This window comes from Rhipicephalus microplus, chromosome 2, assembly GCF_043290135.1.
Source record: "Rhipicephalus microplus isolate Deutch F79 chromosome 2, USDA_Rmic, whole genome shotgun sequence".
Classification (NCBI taxonomy): domain Eukaryota; kingdom Metazoa; phylum Arthropoda; class Arachnida; order Ixodida; family Ixodidae; genus Rhipicephalus; species Rhipicephalus microplus.
Window position 1 is genome coordinate 36459855 of NC_134701.1, and position 17870 is coordinate 36477724.

The 17870-nt window shown below is 46.3% G+C and overlaps 1 protein-coding gene across 9 annotated transcripts in view; it reads right to left on the reverse strand.

Moving 5' to 3' along the window:
• LOC119169139 (uncharacterized) overlaps window positions 1-17870 on the reverse strand; it is a 748171-nt gene that overhangs the window by 365668 nt on the left and 364633 nt on the right. For all 9 annotated transcript variants that reach the window (XM_075883059.1, XM_075883033.1, XM_075883044.1 and 6 more), the window contains 2 exons: window positions 5289-5375; window positions 2787-2990 (listed from right to left, as the gene is read on the reverse strand). In XM_075883059.1, the coding sequence (XP_075739174.1) occupies window positions 2787-2990; window positions 5289-5375 (291 nt within the window). The remainder of the gene's footprint in view (window positions 1-2786; window positions 2991-5288; window positions 5376-17870) is intronic.

Genomic DNA, 17870 nt, shown 5'->3' on the forward strand with positions numbered 1-17870 from the left:
ATCTCCGTATCGGCGTATTCATCGAAATGCGCAAGTTTCTGAGGGGTCTGCAGGCATTGTTTCAGTTTCTAAAATTATTCAATTTGTGCTATTCCCCACTTGAAATCGACGTCCACCGATCAACTGACAAGCGGCGACGCGTGTCGACATTTATACTCTTGACATAGAATATTCTAGCGTTATCACTAGTGGCGACGTAGATTCCAGAATAATCTGTATTGCTCATGAAGTGGGCATAATCTTAACAAAACGATCTACTGCAGTCCCGAAGCTTCTCGAACAGTGCATGTGCGGTTTGGGCTGAGAATTACATACAGTGTAACGGGGTGATAAGAAAACTTGTGGAGGGGATGGGGCAGTGTTATATTCTCACGTGCTTGATCGAGAAAGACAATGGCATTCGTGCATGTGCCATGAAGGACTGTGAAATAAATGAAAAAGAATAACTCGCTTGCGCATTCGATTAAAGAGACCTACCTGCTTCTGCTGTCTCAATCTCTGCGGCAAGACCTCTGCTCTGACGTCGTTGATTGATTGATTGATATGTGGGGTTTAACGTCCCAAAACCACTATATGATTATGAGAGACGCCGTAGTGGAGGGCTCCGGAAATTTAGACCACCTGGGGTTCTTTAACGTGCACCCAAATCTGAGCACACGGGCCTACAACATTTCCGCCTCCATCGGAAATGCAGCCGCCGCAGCCGGGATTCGAACCCACGCCCTGCGGGTCAGCAGCCGAGTACCTTAGCCACTAGACCACTGCGGCGGGGCGCTTTGACGTCGTGACCATATACTTTAGAAACAAGCAGTGTTGTATACATTACCGAAAAACTAACCACACAGGTTACTGGATACGCTAACAATAAAGAATTGCGTTACTGCCCTACGTTGCATACAAAAAAAGGTAACGAGTTACCGTTACTGAAACAGTAATAACGCACGTCTTTGATTATACTTCAAGATCAGAAGTTTGAATCAGTGTGCTCTCGCTGTGGGAGCCAGAATAACCTTTAAATAAAGCTCATGTAATTATTTGACACCTCATTCATAAAGCATTCGATACACATGGTTCTGGTACTATAATTGATACCAGAAAGATGATGATCATGATGATTTGTATGTGCAAGGGAAGATGATAAACTTCACAGTCAGCGCTCACAATATTTTTTAATTTACCTATGTATCTATTAATTTTATTTCAATTTAATAGTCAGTGCTATTGATTACCAAAGCAACATTAGGTCACGCCATTATATTGCAAAAAAAAAAAAACTATGCAAGAAAAGCAATAACATAGTTAAATATAGAAACCATTGTGAGCTGCACAACTAAACAGGATGCACGAGAAGAAACAGAGTACAAGTGCACTGTATGTCTGTACACGTCTGTTCCTTCTTGTATGTCCTGTTTAATTTCACAACTCACGATGGTTTCTATGTAAAAACACTGAGTAAGCTGCAGTGAACTCTTTTAGAGTTTAGCAATCATGTTGACAGTTGCGAGCAGCGCAGATGCATAAATCGCAATTTGTTGAGTTTTTTGCAGGCGAGCCCCATCTGTCGAATGCAAAAAAAAAACTCCTTTGCTTATAGTGCCCCGCAAGCACAGCAGTGCAAGAACAAAGCAAAAAGCAAAGCACAGCCATAGGCGTAATCACACACACCAGGTGGCAGGTTCCTGTCACGTGCACATGTATGTCACAGGAACCTGCCACATGCATGCGCAGCTATCCGACACTTTGTTTTTGTTGCGTTTCTCACGGTGAACTTTGTAGGCCACCTGTAGCACATGACATGATGGGCTGTTCGCTAGCTATGTTTTAAACATAGAGCGGTTCAACCATACGCTGTAGCATGGGAATCGAAACTACAGCACTGATCCATGCGTGTTCGTTACTGGAGAAAAGAAACAGAGCTTCAGATTACAAAAAAAGCGAATTCCACCGGCCAAAACAAGGACAGCTTCCCCTTATCGAGAGTGAAGTTCTTGAAAAATTGGAGGATCTTTAAGCTTTAAACGCGATAGCGAAATTGGAGGATCTTTAAACGCGATAGCGAAATCTGGCCCCTAGTGCACCCTTCAACCGCTAAGTGCATACTTATTTATATGTTTTGTTATATACACATGCCCACACACAAACACGCACACAGTAGATTGCATCAGCGCACACTATTATCGCCGAATGGGCTCGTTTTCGTCGTGACACTTGTCGAATGAAATGCGTTAAAAACACTTTTTCAAGTAACCATAGAATTATATTCACTAGAAGAGCTTATCGCCTCACAAATTCAATGCTGCAAAAATTTTAAGAATCCATCCAGTACGAGTGTTGTTACAAAGGTTTGTCACGTGCTGCAATTGCATTATCTCTTCTCTTGTCCCGACGAAAGCGCTGGAAGCTAAGCAGGGGGGGTGGCAGGGCAAAGAAACTGCCTTGCTTTATAACCTTGAGAACTTTTTTTTTTTTTCTTCAAATGCGCGACTTTTTCAGGGTGATCGCGCGTGCACGCGTGGCCTTCCGCGGCTATCTCGGTAACTTGATTTTTCAATCACAGACACACAGATAATTTTTCGCTCACAACCAATGAGGCCGACGCCGGCGGCGGGTTTTCTGTAACACAAGCTCTTTGACACTATTGGGTTAATAGATGCACAGGCTCTGTAGTCCTACCTCTTAATCAAAGGCCAGCAGGGGTTGGACGACAACGAGTTTCTTAATATCGTCATGTAAAATTTCTGCATCATGTGAAATTGTGCTTTGTTATGGTAACAATGATATCTGACCTGATCTGGCTCGTCCCTGCCATCGAGGAAGAACTTCACAAATGGCCCGCAGTGGCTGAGGTGTGTGTAGTAGGACATGTACGAGGCAAAGCTGGCCTTGCATCCACGCTCGGGGCACGAAAACCGTGTTATTTTGAGGCTGGCTTGTCGCAGGGCTGATCTCATCTCCTCCAAGCTCAGAGGCCGCTCGTCATTCACCCGTGCCTGCGTTAGAGAAAACAAGCTCTCGTTGACATCATCTGATCTATGACACAAAATGGCACTGGGCCATCAGGTTCCCACTTGGTAGCCCTAGCTTGCTGCCGTATTAATGACGAGCTGAGCTATTACAGTAAAATACACTCGCACTTTCTTATAACAAAGTTGCATTTCACTCGAAAATAATGGTGTCATCCATTGGCAGACTCGGAACCACTTCCGACATCAATTTTTCTGCTCCATGAGGAGCAAGTGTGCTCCACAGGCAGACTGAGAGTGCTCCCCACAGGTTATATGGGCAGATCCAGAGCTGCTTCATTGCAAGATCCACACCACAAAGTAGCCTTTTCTACTCCGTGAAAAATGGCGAACTCGATCGTGCCCTGGAACGGCGACAACTGTGGGAGCGTCAACGGACCCTGGTCGCATTGGTCGCGCCTCACATCAAACTATACAGCGCTCACTGTGCCAAGCGTGCCAATCTCATGCAAGAAGGAAGACGTGCACATTCTGACCATCCGATTTGATCTAACAGGAGCGTGTGTTTCTGTTGGTAGATTCCTTTCTATTGTCCTCCTCCAAAGTGAAGTGCTTCAGCACAGAGTTCGTCGGCCACTCCAAATCTGCCAGCAGATGACACTATAAGCTTGTTATATCCAAAAAATATATATAAAGGTATATTTTATATCTGTTGCAAGACTATTCTTCGTTTATTTCATTATAACCTACATTTCGTTATGTATCCGGCTATGTTATATCAAAGTTTGAGTGTATATCATTTACCACAAGTGGTATACAAATCGTGAAGGAGCTTGAGCGTGTTTTCTATCACACAATGCTCCAACGTTTTCTTCCAATTTAAAAAACTACTGTTGAGACCAACATAAAAAAAAAAAAAAGTGGTCCCTTTCTGCCCATTCCTGATATGGAATGAATGACAAAAAAAGAACACTGTGCCCACCTTGTGCCAAGCACCACCATGTGACAGGAGGTGCTGAAGGGTCATTCCACATGCCTTTCTTTAAAGGGACACTAAAGGCAACTATTCAGTTGATGCTGATTGTTGAAATAGCCACCCAGAAACCTCGTAGTGTAATTTCAGTACCAAGCAAGAGCTTATTTTGAAATAAAATCACATTTTAGTGACTCGCATCGAGTTAGCGCACTTCAAATTACCCGCCTCAAGAAGTAGACCACCTAATGTTACTGTTGCCGAGCACAACGTTGCCGGGCTTTACTGCGTGGTCGTCGATGCTAGTAGACAGAATGAAAGCACCGGGAGCCACAGCAGCAACAATGACCATTGATGAATTTCTCGCCATTGGCTCAGAGATGGCAGGCGTGTTTTGGTTCAATTGCACCACGATAGATGGCACGACCTGTCCAGTGTAACCACAGCAAAATTTAATTTTTGAACCCCTCGCGCCATTCCTCATAGTAAGGTTCGGCAATTCTTTTTTTTTTTTCATAAATCAAACAGAAAAGAACAAGTTGCATTTTGTTGCATCTCTTGAAGCATGAAAGGTTCTTAATTTAGTGCAGCTAGACCGATTACTAGTGGTTAACACTACGTGGTTCGTCAGACGCCACCGGCATCATTTTGAGAATGTCCTACAACAGCGCATGTATTCTTCTGCATTCACTTTAATTTCTATGTAAGTAGGATACTGCTCTTTATAATAATATTGTTTTAAGTGTCATACATTGAGCTTTCACTCTGACATAAATCGTTATTTGACTTTATTGTCCCTTTAAAACAAAAAAAAAATGTCTAAGAGCATCCAGTTCTGCATTATGCGACATATTGCGTGGCAATTGCAGTGTATTCCTCAAACCCGCAGTGCATTCTTTTCAAGCGTCCCTCTTTGTTCTTCAGTATCGATCAAGCTACTTGTTGTTCTTAATGTGACATTCTAGTTTTTTGCTATTGGATTCACTGCTTTGACTTGGCTTGCGGCAAAACTGTAACTATCCCCACGTTTCCCTTTAAAGCTCAGATCCAACTCAATCTGATGAATTTTTGGTAGCTATAAGACTTTCAACTGGTTTTACACACATGGGGTTCTGCACCAACTGTTCCACGCATAAATGTTTTCATCTTCAACAAAAATATAGTTTGCAACTGTGACTGAACCTCATGTTAGAAAACGTCATGCTCTGTGGCAAGGAAGAATGACGAAAACTGGATAAGAGAAAACATTATTAACAGAGTGCACATGAAAGTGTCTGCTTCTTGGAAGTCAGAACAAACCACCTAAATGTTCGATACTTTCTTTTCATAAATACATAGATTCATACACTCACAAGGTTGTAGTGTGCCATCAGCACATGTTCGGTGACTGCCTCCTTGCAGGCGAATGACTTGTGGCAGCCTGAGCACACAAGTGCTGTCTGCAACAGAGCAATCATAGTTATTATATAATGTTTATTGACATATCATCGTCAGCCAGATTAGACCCACAGCAGAGCACAAGCCTGTCCCATGACATAAAATGTCTAACAAACACATTTCGATTAGTGGGCAAGTAACCCTAGGGTTCAATATTGTCATCTATCTGAATGAACAAATTAAAACTAACTAGGCACTAAGCCTTCTAAGTGACAAATATGTCTTTAAACATACTCTAACGAGGCCAAGAACAAGCCTGCCGGGAGCACCAGACCCAATTAAACAGCCTTGCCTGAAAAATGAGTAAAAACAAGTGGTGGTTTCTAACTTTTGTGCAGATGGATTTATTTCCGATTGTGTGCTCTAACATGATTTCTTTAAAGGGCAAATCACCAGGTTTGACAATTTTAAGCTGAAAAGCGCACTGCGTACATGAGGCATTCACGATCAGGTCTGCCGAAATTCGCAACGTTACGCAGTGCGGAAATGGGCCCAATTTCAATATGAACTCTGCTTGCTCTCTCTTTCGCGGGCGCATGCCCAGAGAATGAAGGCATGACGTGCATGTAGAAATTGCCGTATGTACACGGCAGTGCTGAGATGCCAATCCTTTACGTAGACGACTGTGCTTCGATGTTGCCAACAGTGGCACATGACAAGGCAAAAATTACTTAACATGACATTCGTAATTTATGTAATTTGTCGTTTGAATAGATTAATAAAGCATGAGATAAATAATGAGACGCAATAAGAGAATGTGCGCGTCGCTTCCAATTTTTCGTCATGAATTGCAACGAAATGCGGGGCTAATGTGCCTGTGTTTGGCATGTGTTCATGTCCCTGCAGTTAGCACATCGAGCAGACGCCAGCCGTGGAAATGAAAGTATTGCTCCTACGCGTTTGTGCACTCATTATGCTCATCTGTTCTATCCCGTCTAATTAAACGTTAATGCTGGCACTGGATCATGAAACTACCACTCTTGAGCCACTGAAATATTGCAGTTCACGTGCTCAGGATTAGGCTGCAAGCGTGATGATCGGCGTGTGCGCATTTGACATCGATTGCCAAAAGGAGAAGCGCAGGTCAGCAAAACAATGCCACGCCATGCTCGACGATTGGTTTTGTTCAAGCATGTCATGCACACGTGACCTCTTGGTCCAATGCCGGAAAGGGTAAGTGTTGTGTTGCCGTCGGGGGACCGTTTGAGGGAGACAATGGGCCCTTAAGCGCTGGAGCACTGGAATGAGCATCACGCTAGGCCGAGCACAGAGAAGAAACTGTTTCTTCAGAGAGTGCGCATTAGCGCGTCGCAATCGTTTGCAATATCACCGTTGCGTGGTGGTATGCGACACATCCCATCGAAACTGAAACAGATCGGAGGTCACAAAATGCCCGACACAACGCACAATTTTGCAGGAAGATGTTGACGCACGTAGTGACAAGTTTTCTGCTTTCAGTCTTTTCTCGAGATGGCTACTATAACAAAATCTGTGTGACAAGGGCCCTCAGTTTTGCTCCCAAGAATTCAACAAGTTCCTGAAGGATCGTGCTGTTTCCCCCTTGCTGTCTTCGTAGTACTATTCCAAGCAAATAGACTCGTAGAATGCTTCAACCGGTTCTTCATAAACTTGGTAAGTAAAGCTTTGCTGGAAGATCGACCCCTCTGCCCAGCGGTCATCGAGTACCTTGGCATCTACCGGTGTGTATCACACGTGACCAGCGAGGTCGCCCTGGCTCTACTGCTGCATTGAAGACTTCTGAGAACATGTTTGGATGTACCATTTGTCTTCTTTCTCCAAAGACCCAGCCACAGAGCTGGGTTACCGCTTGCTCATGAGGCATCTCAAGTGGCGGCTGCCTGTTACTGTTATGCTGTTGGTGATGCCGGCATGCCTGAACCATCAGCAGGTGCACCTCTTGCTACTACAGTGGCTGACCAAGCTGCTTCCCTGAACCACATGCACGTGTCCAACCATCAAAGGCCCTCGAAAACACTGGGCTTCTGCCAATAGTCAATCTTAGGTTCGAACAATCTTGAATCCAATACAAATAGTATATACATCGCATATTGTAAAAAAAAAATGGGCGTATTTGTCATGACCAAACTAACCTGCACAATACTTTTGAAAAATTCAAGCAAGGCCTGTACAAATGCCATTTATTGCATAAAAAAAAGTGGAAACAACTTTGAATAGTAGCAGGATTCGACTTTCGGTAGAATGAAAGTGATAGCCTGTAAAATATGTTTCTTTTTAAAATTTGTTATACCGTATTTATTGGCATAATTTGCATGCCCCTAATATTTTGGCCGTTATACAGAAAAAAAAAATTTACTGGAGTATTTTACACTCCCTGACCCGCTCGAGCCAGCTCACCCGTGCATGCACGGAGAGACGTTGGACCTTTGGACTGTATTGTACGGGGCGACACATAATTTGCATATTTTTTTACTAGGCATGGCTAACACATCTAGAGTGGCGACTTTATGAGTGATATTTCAAGAAAAATGGCAACATTTGGTGACTTCCTGCTCGTCGTTTCGCGATTTTTACTTGAAAGCCAGAAGCAACCCCAACTAGAACTATAGTGCCTGGAATATATTTCTAGGCACTATACTAGAACACCGTACTCGCCAAATCTGCTTAAGCGTTTGCCTCCCTTCCCCTATCTCTAACATGAAAACGTACGCTCGGGTCACGGGACGAACAACTTTCTACGTCAGAGGCGTATGAGCGCCTGTCGCGCCAACTGTTCCCCTCGTTCTCTGCGTTCGTGCTGCAATGCACACCTGGTTGATTTCCGAAGTTTGGGTTTCCCCATCCATCCATCGCGTTTTTACTGTTCTCTTGCGATGTCCTACTGTAATTATAAATATTAGGCAAAATTCAAGCTCACTGTTGTGAAGTTTGCCAAAGAAAACTGGAACTGTGCCGTCGCCAGGCACTTCAACGTGAACTTCAAGGCGCGACTATCGGCCTGATTGGTGCAAAAGAAAGCAGAATGTGCACTAGCTAATACAACTTTTCTGCCATTGAAGAAGGCCTTTTCAATTATATGCGAATGCTTGGGTCTTTCAGTATCGCTGTGTCATGGGACCTAGCTTTTCCCAGCATTGTCGAAAAGAGCTTCAAGAAAATGAGGCATTCGAACGGGCTCGACAGAACCGAGGACGATACGCTTTGGGAAGGCATTGACAGCGGCCATGACGATGATTCTCAATTGAAACTTTCGATAAGCGATTCCAACTAAACTGCGCGTGACCATATTTGACTGGTTAATGTACGTGTTAATTCTGTTTAATTAACAAGTACACTTTGTCTGTGCATCAATTTATTAATTTTTTGTGTTAAGTGCGTGGTTTACAATATGATGACAATATATAAACATTGACAATATATGACAATATATAAACATTGTACGACATCATAAAGTGCGTAAAATAACCAGTAGCCACTGGGAGCCATCGGAAGCGTAGGTGCGGTGATGAAGTAGTTGATCGCGGATGGTGAAACGGGAAGCTTGACATCAAAGGGATCGAGATACCGGAAGGTTGGGCATGCCTGATACATATTCAAGAAGAGTTGTGATCCGCGGGTCACGACGTTGTTAGGTGGCTATCAAGCCGAAATTGAGAGATGACAAAGGCTAGCCGCAAGTATTTCCGTATGTCGGATCTGGTGGTAAAAGTGAGCAGGACAGGGCGTCAGTATCCGAGTGGTTGCGTCCACAGAGGTACACAACGCGAACGTCATGCTCCTGGATGCGGAGTGCCCATCGGGCAAAGCAGCCAGAGGGGTCTTTCAATGTGGAGCGCCCGCAAAATGCGTGGTGATTGGTGAACGGGCGGCTTTATACAGTCAGAACTTTCCAAGCACCCACACTAGAGCCAAATACTCTTTTTCTGTCACGTTATCAATAGCTTCTGCTTTTACCAGAGTGCCGCTAGCATAGGCTACAACGTATTCTGAATAGCTAGGCTTTCGTTGAGCGAGGACAGCACCAAGTGCGATGCCGCTGGCGTCAGTGTGCACTTCGATAGGAGTTGTAGGGTCAAAGTGGCAAAGAACAGGTGGTGAGGTGAGCAGACGGCGCAAAGTAGTGAAGGCAACGTCACACGCAGGGCATCAGGAGGAGAGCTTCACATCACCGTGAAGATGCTGGGTTATTGGCGACATGATAGATGCAAAATTGCGAACAAAGAGCCGGAAATAGGAGCACAAGCCTACAAAACTACGAAGTGCCTTTATAGTTGTCAGCTTGGGAAATTCTGCGACTGCTCGAAGTTTTCATGGATCAGGTAATCGGCGTGCTTGGGCACGATGTGGCCTAGAATGATGAGCTCCCGTGCGGCGAAGCGGCATTTTTTCAGGTTAAGCTGGAGGCTAGCATTAGTCACATAAGTTAAAACCTGCTTGAGGTGAAGGAGGTGCATAGGAAAGCCATGAGAGAAAACCACGACATCGTCGAGGTAACAGAAGCAAATATTCCCCTTGACACCACATAGCGTATTATCTATAAGTCGTTCAAATGTGGCAGGCGCGTTACAAAGCTCAAAGGACATGATGTTAAACTCGTATAGTCCGTCAGTCGTAATAAATGCAGTTTTTTGGCGATCGGCTTGAGCCACTGTCACTTGCCAGTATCTAACGCCGAGAAGAATTCCGCTCTGTGAAAGGTGTCAATGGCGTCATCAATGCGTGGCAAAGAATAGATCGTTTAGCGGGTTATCTCATTCAAATGACGATAGTCCAGGCAAAACTGGATAGATCCGTCTTTCTTATGCACCAGGGTGACAGGAGACACCCAGGGACTGTAAGATGGTCGAATGACGTTTCTACGAAGTATATTTTTGACTTGATAGTTAATGACGTGGCGCTCTTCAGCGAAAACACGGTAAGGTCTTTGACGCAGTGGCTGGTGTAGACCGGTGTCAACATGCTGTTTGACTTGCAACGTGCGGCCCAGTTGACGTTGCGACACACCGAAAGAATTCCGGAATTCATGCAGAAGGCCAAGTAGGTTGGCATGCTCAGCGGGAGTGAGGGTGTCAACGATGGCACTCAGAAATGTATTCTTCGACGACTCCCCAGGTGCTGACAGAGCTTTTGGGTGGTCACTGTAGTAATCCAAAATGTTAACCAAAAACGAAGGGTCGAGATCTTGCACGCGGCCGGGGCATTCCCCCGCAAGCATAGTGACAGATGCGAAAAGCGGATTAAGAATGAACATGTTGTTGGTTCCGGTGGCAATGTCAATCGTCGCAAAAGGTAGCGGAAGAGCTCGACGATTTGTAAAAACATCGAAAAGCATAAAAAAGACTGTACGATCAGTCTAGGTATTGCATGAAACCGGAAAAAGTGCGGAACAAGTGCGAAATTTCCAGGTGGAACGTCGGTATCTTCACGAATGAGCAACTTCAGCGGCTGATAAAGAGCATCAAGTAATGGGACATCACGCAAGGGCGAAAATTCAACCTCAGCACGTGTGCAGTTGATGACGGCATTATGGTGGGATAGGAAGCCCCATCCGAGGAAGATATCATGTAAGCAGGCAGCAAAGACAATAAAATCCAGGATGTAAAGAATACCTTCGATGGACACTCTTGTAGAGCAGGCTGCGAGAGGCGTCACTTGCTGTGTGCTTGCAGTGTGGAGCAAGTCCCGAGAGCGGCGTCTCAACTTTGCGTAATAAACGGCAGAGATCAGCGGCTATAACAAAAACAAGGGCGCCGGTGTCCACAAGTGCAAACGTACGATGACCTTCAAAAGTTACTGCGACCACGTTATCAGGGGCGGAGTGAGGTCTTGGACAGTTCGAAAAAGGCGCAGTTCTTGCCTCTTGAACTGCGATGGTTTGTTTTTCTGGTTGGAAGGTCCAGGCCGGCGACGCATGATAGAGGGCGATCGCCGACGAGGAAAGGGTGCGCGCTGTGGCTGGGAGTCAAGGTGGTCAGTAGGCGCATAGACAGGTTGGCTCCTGGTTGCGACAACCGGGTATAGTCGTCAAACATCTGAGGTCGACGGCGGCAGTAGGAAACGACGTGTCTAGGAGTGAAGTAGGCGTAGCGAATCGGCTGGTTATCGGGCGTCCTCCAAATATTGGCGACTGGTGATACCGCCCAAGGTGCAGTATAAGCAGCTGGGTGCACGGGCTGTGAATACGTGGGGTAAGGCGGTTGCAGAAGCCTATGCACAGCGTCCGCATATGTGAGGGGCGCGGCTACAGGCTGCATTTCTTGTGGATAGGCGACAGGAGCAGCCACAGGCAGCGCTGCATACGTTAGGGGCGCGGCCACAGGCTGCACGGCTATAAAATAGGCGACAGGAGCACCCAGTGGCTGCGCAGCATGCGGGCAGTGAACAGGGCTGAATGGAGGTGGCTTGTGGTGTGCAAGAGAAACAGCTTCAGCAACCTCTTCCAAACTAGGAATACGGAGTGGGGCAGGTAGACGGCTGGTAGTCTCGTCAGTAAATGGCACCAGGGAAAGTTGGCGGGCGAATTCCTCACTGACAAAGGCTCGGACTTCATGAAGCAACGCTGAATGGTCGGGCATGGAGTCGAAACTTGACAACGACTCGCCACCACGCTGAGGCTGCAAAGTCAGAGTGCATTGCTTTTTCAACTCGTCATAGCTTTGACACAAGCTGACGACTTCCGAAACTGTGCTCGAATTCCTAGTAGAGAGCATTTGGAATGTGCCGTCGTCAATGCCCTTCATAATGTGTTTGATTTTTTCAGATACAGGCATGGTGTCATTCACACGTCGACAAAGGTCAACGACAACGTCCTCAATATAGCTAGTGAAGTTTTCGCCAGTGTGCTGAGAGTGTACGCACAAGCGCTGTTCTGCCCGCTGCTTGCGGACAGCCGGCCGACCAAACATTTCAGAACAAGACGCCTTAAAGACGCTCCATGCAGAAATGTTGTGTTTGTGGTTGTTAAACCCCAATTCGGCGACGCCAGTGAGATAAAATATGACATGGCCCAGCTTGTCGGCTTCATACCACCTATTATTAATGCTCACCAGTTCGTATAGTCAAACCAGTCTTCTACGTCGATCCTATTCGCACCGCTGAAGACCTTTAGGTCCAGTAGCCTAGGATGACCAGGGCAGTTGACGAACTGTGGCGAAGGAGTCGATGGGTTAGTGTTGTCAGTCAAGACAGGTGGAAGTGTGAATTTCCAGGGTGTAGCGTAAGGGATAAACAGTACCCTCCACGAAATGTGAAGAGGTTTATTAGTCATTAGGACTTTATCGTTTGCAATAGCAAGGCAACGAGAAAAACCGCTCAGAGACCAACATGGCAGCGAACCAAAGTACGAGCCGAGCGAGCCAGGTGTTGGGGATGCTGCTCGCTGTAGGCACATCTTCTTCTTTACATGGCCAAGGTAGCTTTGCAGCTCTTTTTTGTTTCGGGGCTTCGGCGCCTTAAGAACAGCTTCAACTTTGAGGGGGGCTGGAGTCAGGCCAGCGTGGGAGATGACGTGTCCCAAGTATTCTACGCTGGGAACCATGAACATGCACTTTTCCCTCTTGAGCTTAAGACCAGCATCCTAAAGTCGGGCCAGAACTATGCCAGGGCTATGTAGGACTGCTTCCTGGGTGTGACTTTCTGGCAGCTGAACATTCAGTGTGCACATCCAATTCCTGCCGAGCAGAATCGGTGACAACCCTATGGTCAAATACAGAGCAAGGGCTGCTTCCCTGTTGCCGAAACGAGCGCTGACCTGGGCCTGGCCTTGCACTTGGGAAGCCCGAGTAACTCCACAGCATGACGCCTGCAGCCTAGACAGCCACTCCGGAAAATATTCTTTTGAAAAGTTTGCCAGCCATGACCGACGCACAGGCCCTTGTGTCCAGTTCCATAGAAATGGGGCACCCGCAAACTTCGACGGTTAGTACATATGGTGGCACAGACGACGGGACAAGGCCTGTGTGCCACCTGTCGAAAATAGACGGGTCCTCTGTCACGACCTTGAACCTGGCCGCGGAGGAGCCGGAGCATGCTGCCACTTGCGACGCCTACCCTGACCGTGGGCTGATGTGAAACCTGGGCTTGATCTAGGCTGGTGCTGTGGTCTGCTGTTCTGCTTCCCCATTCGGCATACTCATGCAAGGTGCCCAGTTTTCCCGCACATTGATTGAACTCGTCGCCAGGGTCACGATCTGCCCCGAAGACCGTGGACGAGAGGGAGGGCCGAGGCCCCTCTCTTTAACGCCGATGACCCCACACGCAAGGCGGAGTAACAGCTACTCACTGCCGAGCAGCACTCGTCGGTGTTTATTAACCAAGCACGACCAAGGCTGCCTGCCGAACTTGATGAGGTAATAAAACTAAAACACATGCTTAATACAATTGAACTGCAGCTCCGTCTAATTTACACATTTCTAAAATGTACCTTTCAGCAAACTATTAGCCTCACATTCTATGCACTTTACCTTGACAATGACGACGTCGTAAGAAAAAAGCCGTACCTCAAAAATTTATTACTTTCTTTTCATGAAAAGCACATGCCAGTTAGCGTTGTATCTTTCTGGGCTAGGACGCTTGGACAGCAATGAAGGTCCTCAAATGCCTGCAATGAAAGCTGGAGGTAGCGTATAAAGTGCTGACATTTAAATATGTCATAGCTTTCTATAGTTTCCTTCATTCGATAGATGAATCAGCGATGCCGGCGTCCTACCATCATATATGTACTCTTCTATGAATGCGACACTAAAAAATAATCACAAATTTATAAACGCAATCTTAAGAGACTGAAATGAGAAATTTTTCTGAAGTTACCCAATGCTACCCTTGAAATGCGAGCTACCAGCAATGAGTACATAGCTGAGGACGTTTGCCATTTCACTGCCAATAATAATAATGACATTTATATTATTAAAGGGCATGATATAGCCTGGCAAGCTTCTGCTGTTTCATGCGCCTCTTTCTGCTGTTTCACCAGAAAGGGGCGCTTCTTCTAGCAGTTCAGTGTAGTTGTGCCGAAGGAGCGACTTCTTAAACTTCGATCAGTGGCAAGGCTTATTTTTGTGACGGTCGCACAGATTGCCATCAGTTTCAATGACCTGACCAAGTTTTTTAGAAATTCCCTGACATTTATATGTGTCTCAGTTTGGTACACACCGCGCACTTTGAGAGCAAGAAAAAATGCACTGGAAGTTTCTTACCTCCTTTGACAGACAGCGTAAATTGGGCGCAATTCTGTGCATGGGTATTATATTCGTGAAACTCCCAAACACAAGAGTAAAAATAAATGTTGCATAATTGATTCATCATTCTAATACAATAAAATTGAAGCAAGTCATGCTCGGATGTCACAGAGTGAAACTGCACTGTGACCTAAGGCTGCTGTTTTGTCACCATGAACACGATTTTGCTTTCTCCGAGTACAGTCCTCCGAATGTTCGATCCAAAACTTCCAGTCATTGTGTCAACAGTCGCTTCTGACTGTGGGCTGGAAGTAGGTCTCTAGCAACAAGATGGCCAAGAGCTCTGCACAGTCCCTTTTGCATAGCGTACACTGTTCCCAGTAGAGATAAAGTATTCAGTTGGAGAACAAGGAGCCTTGGCATGTATTTGGGCTTGTGAGCGATGGCACGTGTACCTTAGGGGTCACCATTTGAAAATTCAAACAAATGATCAGGCACTGGTCTTTTTGCTGTCATCACAGAGACCTAGAAAACGCCCACTTCGAATTGCACGCTGGTCTGCAAGACTTTCCTCTTATATAAGAATTTCACTGTTGAATACCATAAGGGGTCCCCGAACACTGTTGGAGATGCACTTTCTCGCCTGCCAGCACCTACCTTCGAAGCAGAGCTCGGAAAGGAGGAAGAAATTGAGTCGCTTGCTGAGCCAGCCTGTGGGGCAAAAGAAAAGTTCAGGCAGGTTGCAATCAACGATGGTTGTCTAGAAACCGTCAAGTCTTTTGTGCTGAGTTCCTGGCCGCCACACAAGTCCTTGCAAGAAGACATGAAGTCATTCTACTTTATTAGACAGGAAATTTCTATTCCTGATGATCTGCTACTGCGTGCAGATCGCCTCGTAACTTCATCCTCACTCACTGCGCAAATCATTTGCACCGCAGACGAGATGCATCCTGGTATCACATCACATGCACTAAAGCAAGACTTCATGAGTGGTTCTGGTGGCCGCGAATGATAAAGTGAAAACAGCAGTGAAAAACTGTCATCTGCCTGGAGGCCGATAAATCTGCCAGGACTTCACCAGCATCATTGCAACCTGTTGAATGGCCTGAAAGACCAGGGCAAAAGCTTGCCTTAAATATTGTTGGCCCCTTGGAGCGCGCACCTCACAACAGCAGATTTGCCATAATGCTTGCGGATTACCACTCCAAGTGGCCAGAGGTATATTTTTGTCGTGAGGTATCCAGCATCACAGTAAAAGGCTGTTAACAAGTGTTTTTGTCCGTGAACGATACCCTGAGAAAATCGAAGGATACCCTGAAAAATCCTCAGTTCACTTCATGTGAATTCATTACCTTTTGTCAGACTGCTGCATTCATCAGTGTACTACCCCCAGGCAAATGGACAAATAGAACAGCTCAACCGAACATTCAAAAACTCTGTTCAAGTTTCACTTCTCCAAGGACGACCCCTTTGACAAGCAGTCATCGCCTACTTTGCAATCTACAAGGCTACTCCACAGGCAACCACTAGGGTTGTCCCTGCCATTCTGCTGCATGGTAGATGGCCCTGAACCAGGCTGGATGTTGTCGGCCTTTCACCATCAGCCTCTGCTGAAGAACCGGCTAAAGAGTTGGCGCGACTTCGTCGTAGCGTCCACCGTGAACAACAGAGCAGCAAGCCATACACGGATACGAGGAGAGTTGCCAAAGAGCCTGAGATAGCTGTAGGAGACACTATTTGTGTCAAGAAACCATTCGTTCGCTTTAAAGGGCCACTCACCACGTTTGAAAATTTTGAGCTGACAAGCCCAATGCGTAGACGAGGCGTTCATGATCACGTCTGCCAACGTTTGCAACGCTACACGCCACGGAAATGGGTCAAATTTCATGATGAACGCTGCTCCCCTTCCCGTTTGCCGGCGCATGCCTAGAGAATGAGGGCATGACGTGCACATATGAATGGCCCTAGGTAAACGGCAACGCAGTGACATTGGTTGTCTTGGTAGACGACTCTGCTCTTACATTGCAGACAGTGGCACGTGATATGGCAAAAATTATTTAACACGGCATGCATAGTATATATAATTTATTGCTTAAAAGGATCATTAAAACTCTAGATAAATAATGAATTGCAATAAGAGAATGTGAGCGTCTTTTTTCCATTTTTCTCCCCCGAATTGCAACGAGATGCGGGGCTAATGTGTCAGCGTTTCGCATGCATTTGTGTCCCCGCGGTCAGCGCATGGAGCAAACGACGGCCGTGGAACGCTCCTACGCGTTTGCACACTCATTGCGCTCATCAATTCTACCGCGTCTAAGCCAGCGTCTAAGCCAGGCAGAAGACCACAAAATAACGCTGGTCAACAAAGCAATGCCGCTCGCGTGCTCCGGGGTCAGGCTTGTTTGGGCATGTCATGCACACGTCACCTTTTTCGTCACCTTTTTCGCAACTCTGTGAAGAAAATGCTCAATAAAACTGAAACTGAAACTGAAACCTCTTCGTCGAATGCCGGAGAGGGTGGGGAAGAGATTTGGCTTGCGAAGGCTACGCGGAGGAGCGGCAAGAGTTTCGAGCTCGTCTCTTCCCAAACTCATTTCACGTCGCATCAAAAAACCTGTTTTCTCCGTTTGTGATGAACCGACTTGAAAAATATTTGTGGCAAAATGTTTCTCATTGGACACCCAACAACTTCCACTGTCTAACTAAAATTTGGTATGGGGCCTGGTGAGTGGTCCTTTAAGGGCAACTGAACCTTCTCCTCACCAACTGAAGTGTTGGAAAGAAACGAATCTGCGTCCTACAGGCTTGAAAACGGCCACACTTGGAATGCCACCAAGCTGTCCAGGGTTCCGGAAAGGGGTGTTTGCCGCCAGTCGCAGCTACCTGTGCCACAGTCCCCAACCTCGGTATCATAGCCGGCCGGGCAATACAACCTGTTGTGCCACAGCCATGATCAATGTTACTAAAATAAATTCAGTTTCAAAGCTCCGTATCTCCGCCAGCAGAGGAGGATGGGCTGTGCGGTGGTCACGAGAACTAGGGGCGCTGCAGTCTGACATTTCACTACTCTCGGCGCACCGTCTGCTACGGCGGCGGTTCGCTGCGCTGTTCCTTGCACCGGCTTCCCTGTTGTACTGTTATCATACTTAACCATCCATCATGCACTTTCAGTCGACGTTCTCACATCGCATTTGTGAACAGCTGGTTGTGTTGCTCATTGCAAGTTGGCTCCTTCATTCTATGATTGCTTGAAAAAGTGTTTAAGGGCCCGTTTAAAAGTTCTACTATAGTAACATAGGCTCAAATTGTTTTGATCGTTTGGTCACTCTCCCAGGCTACAAC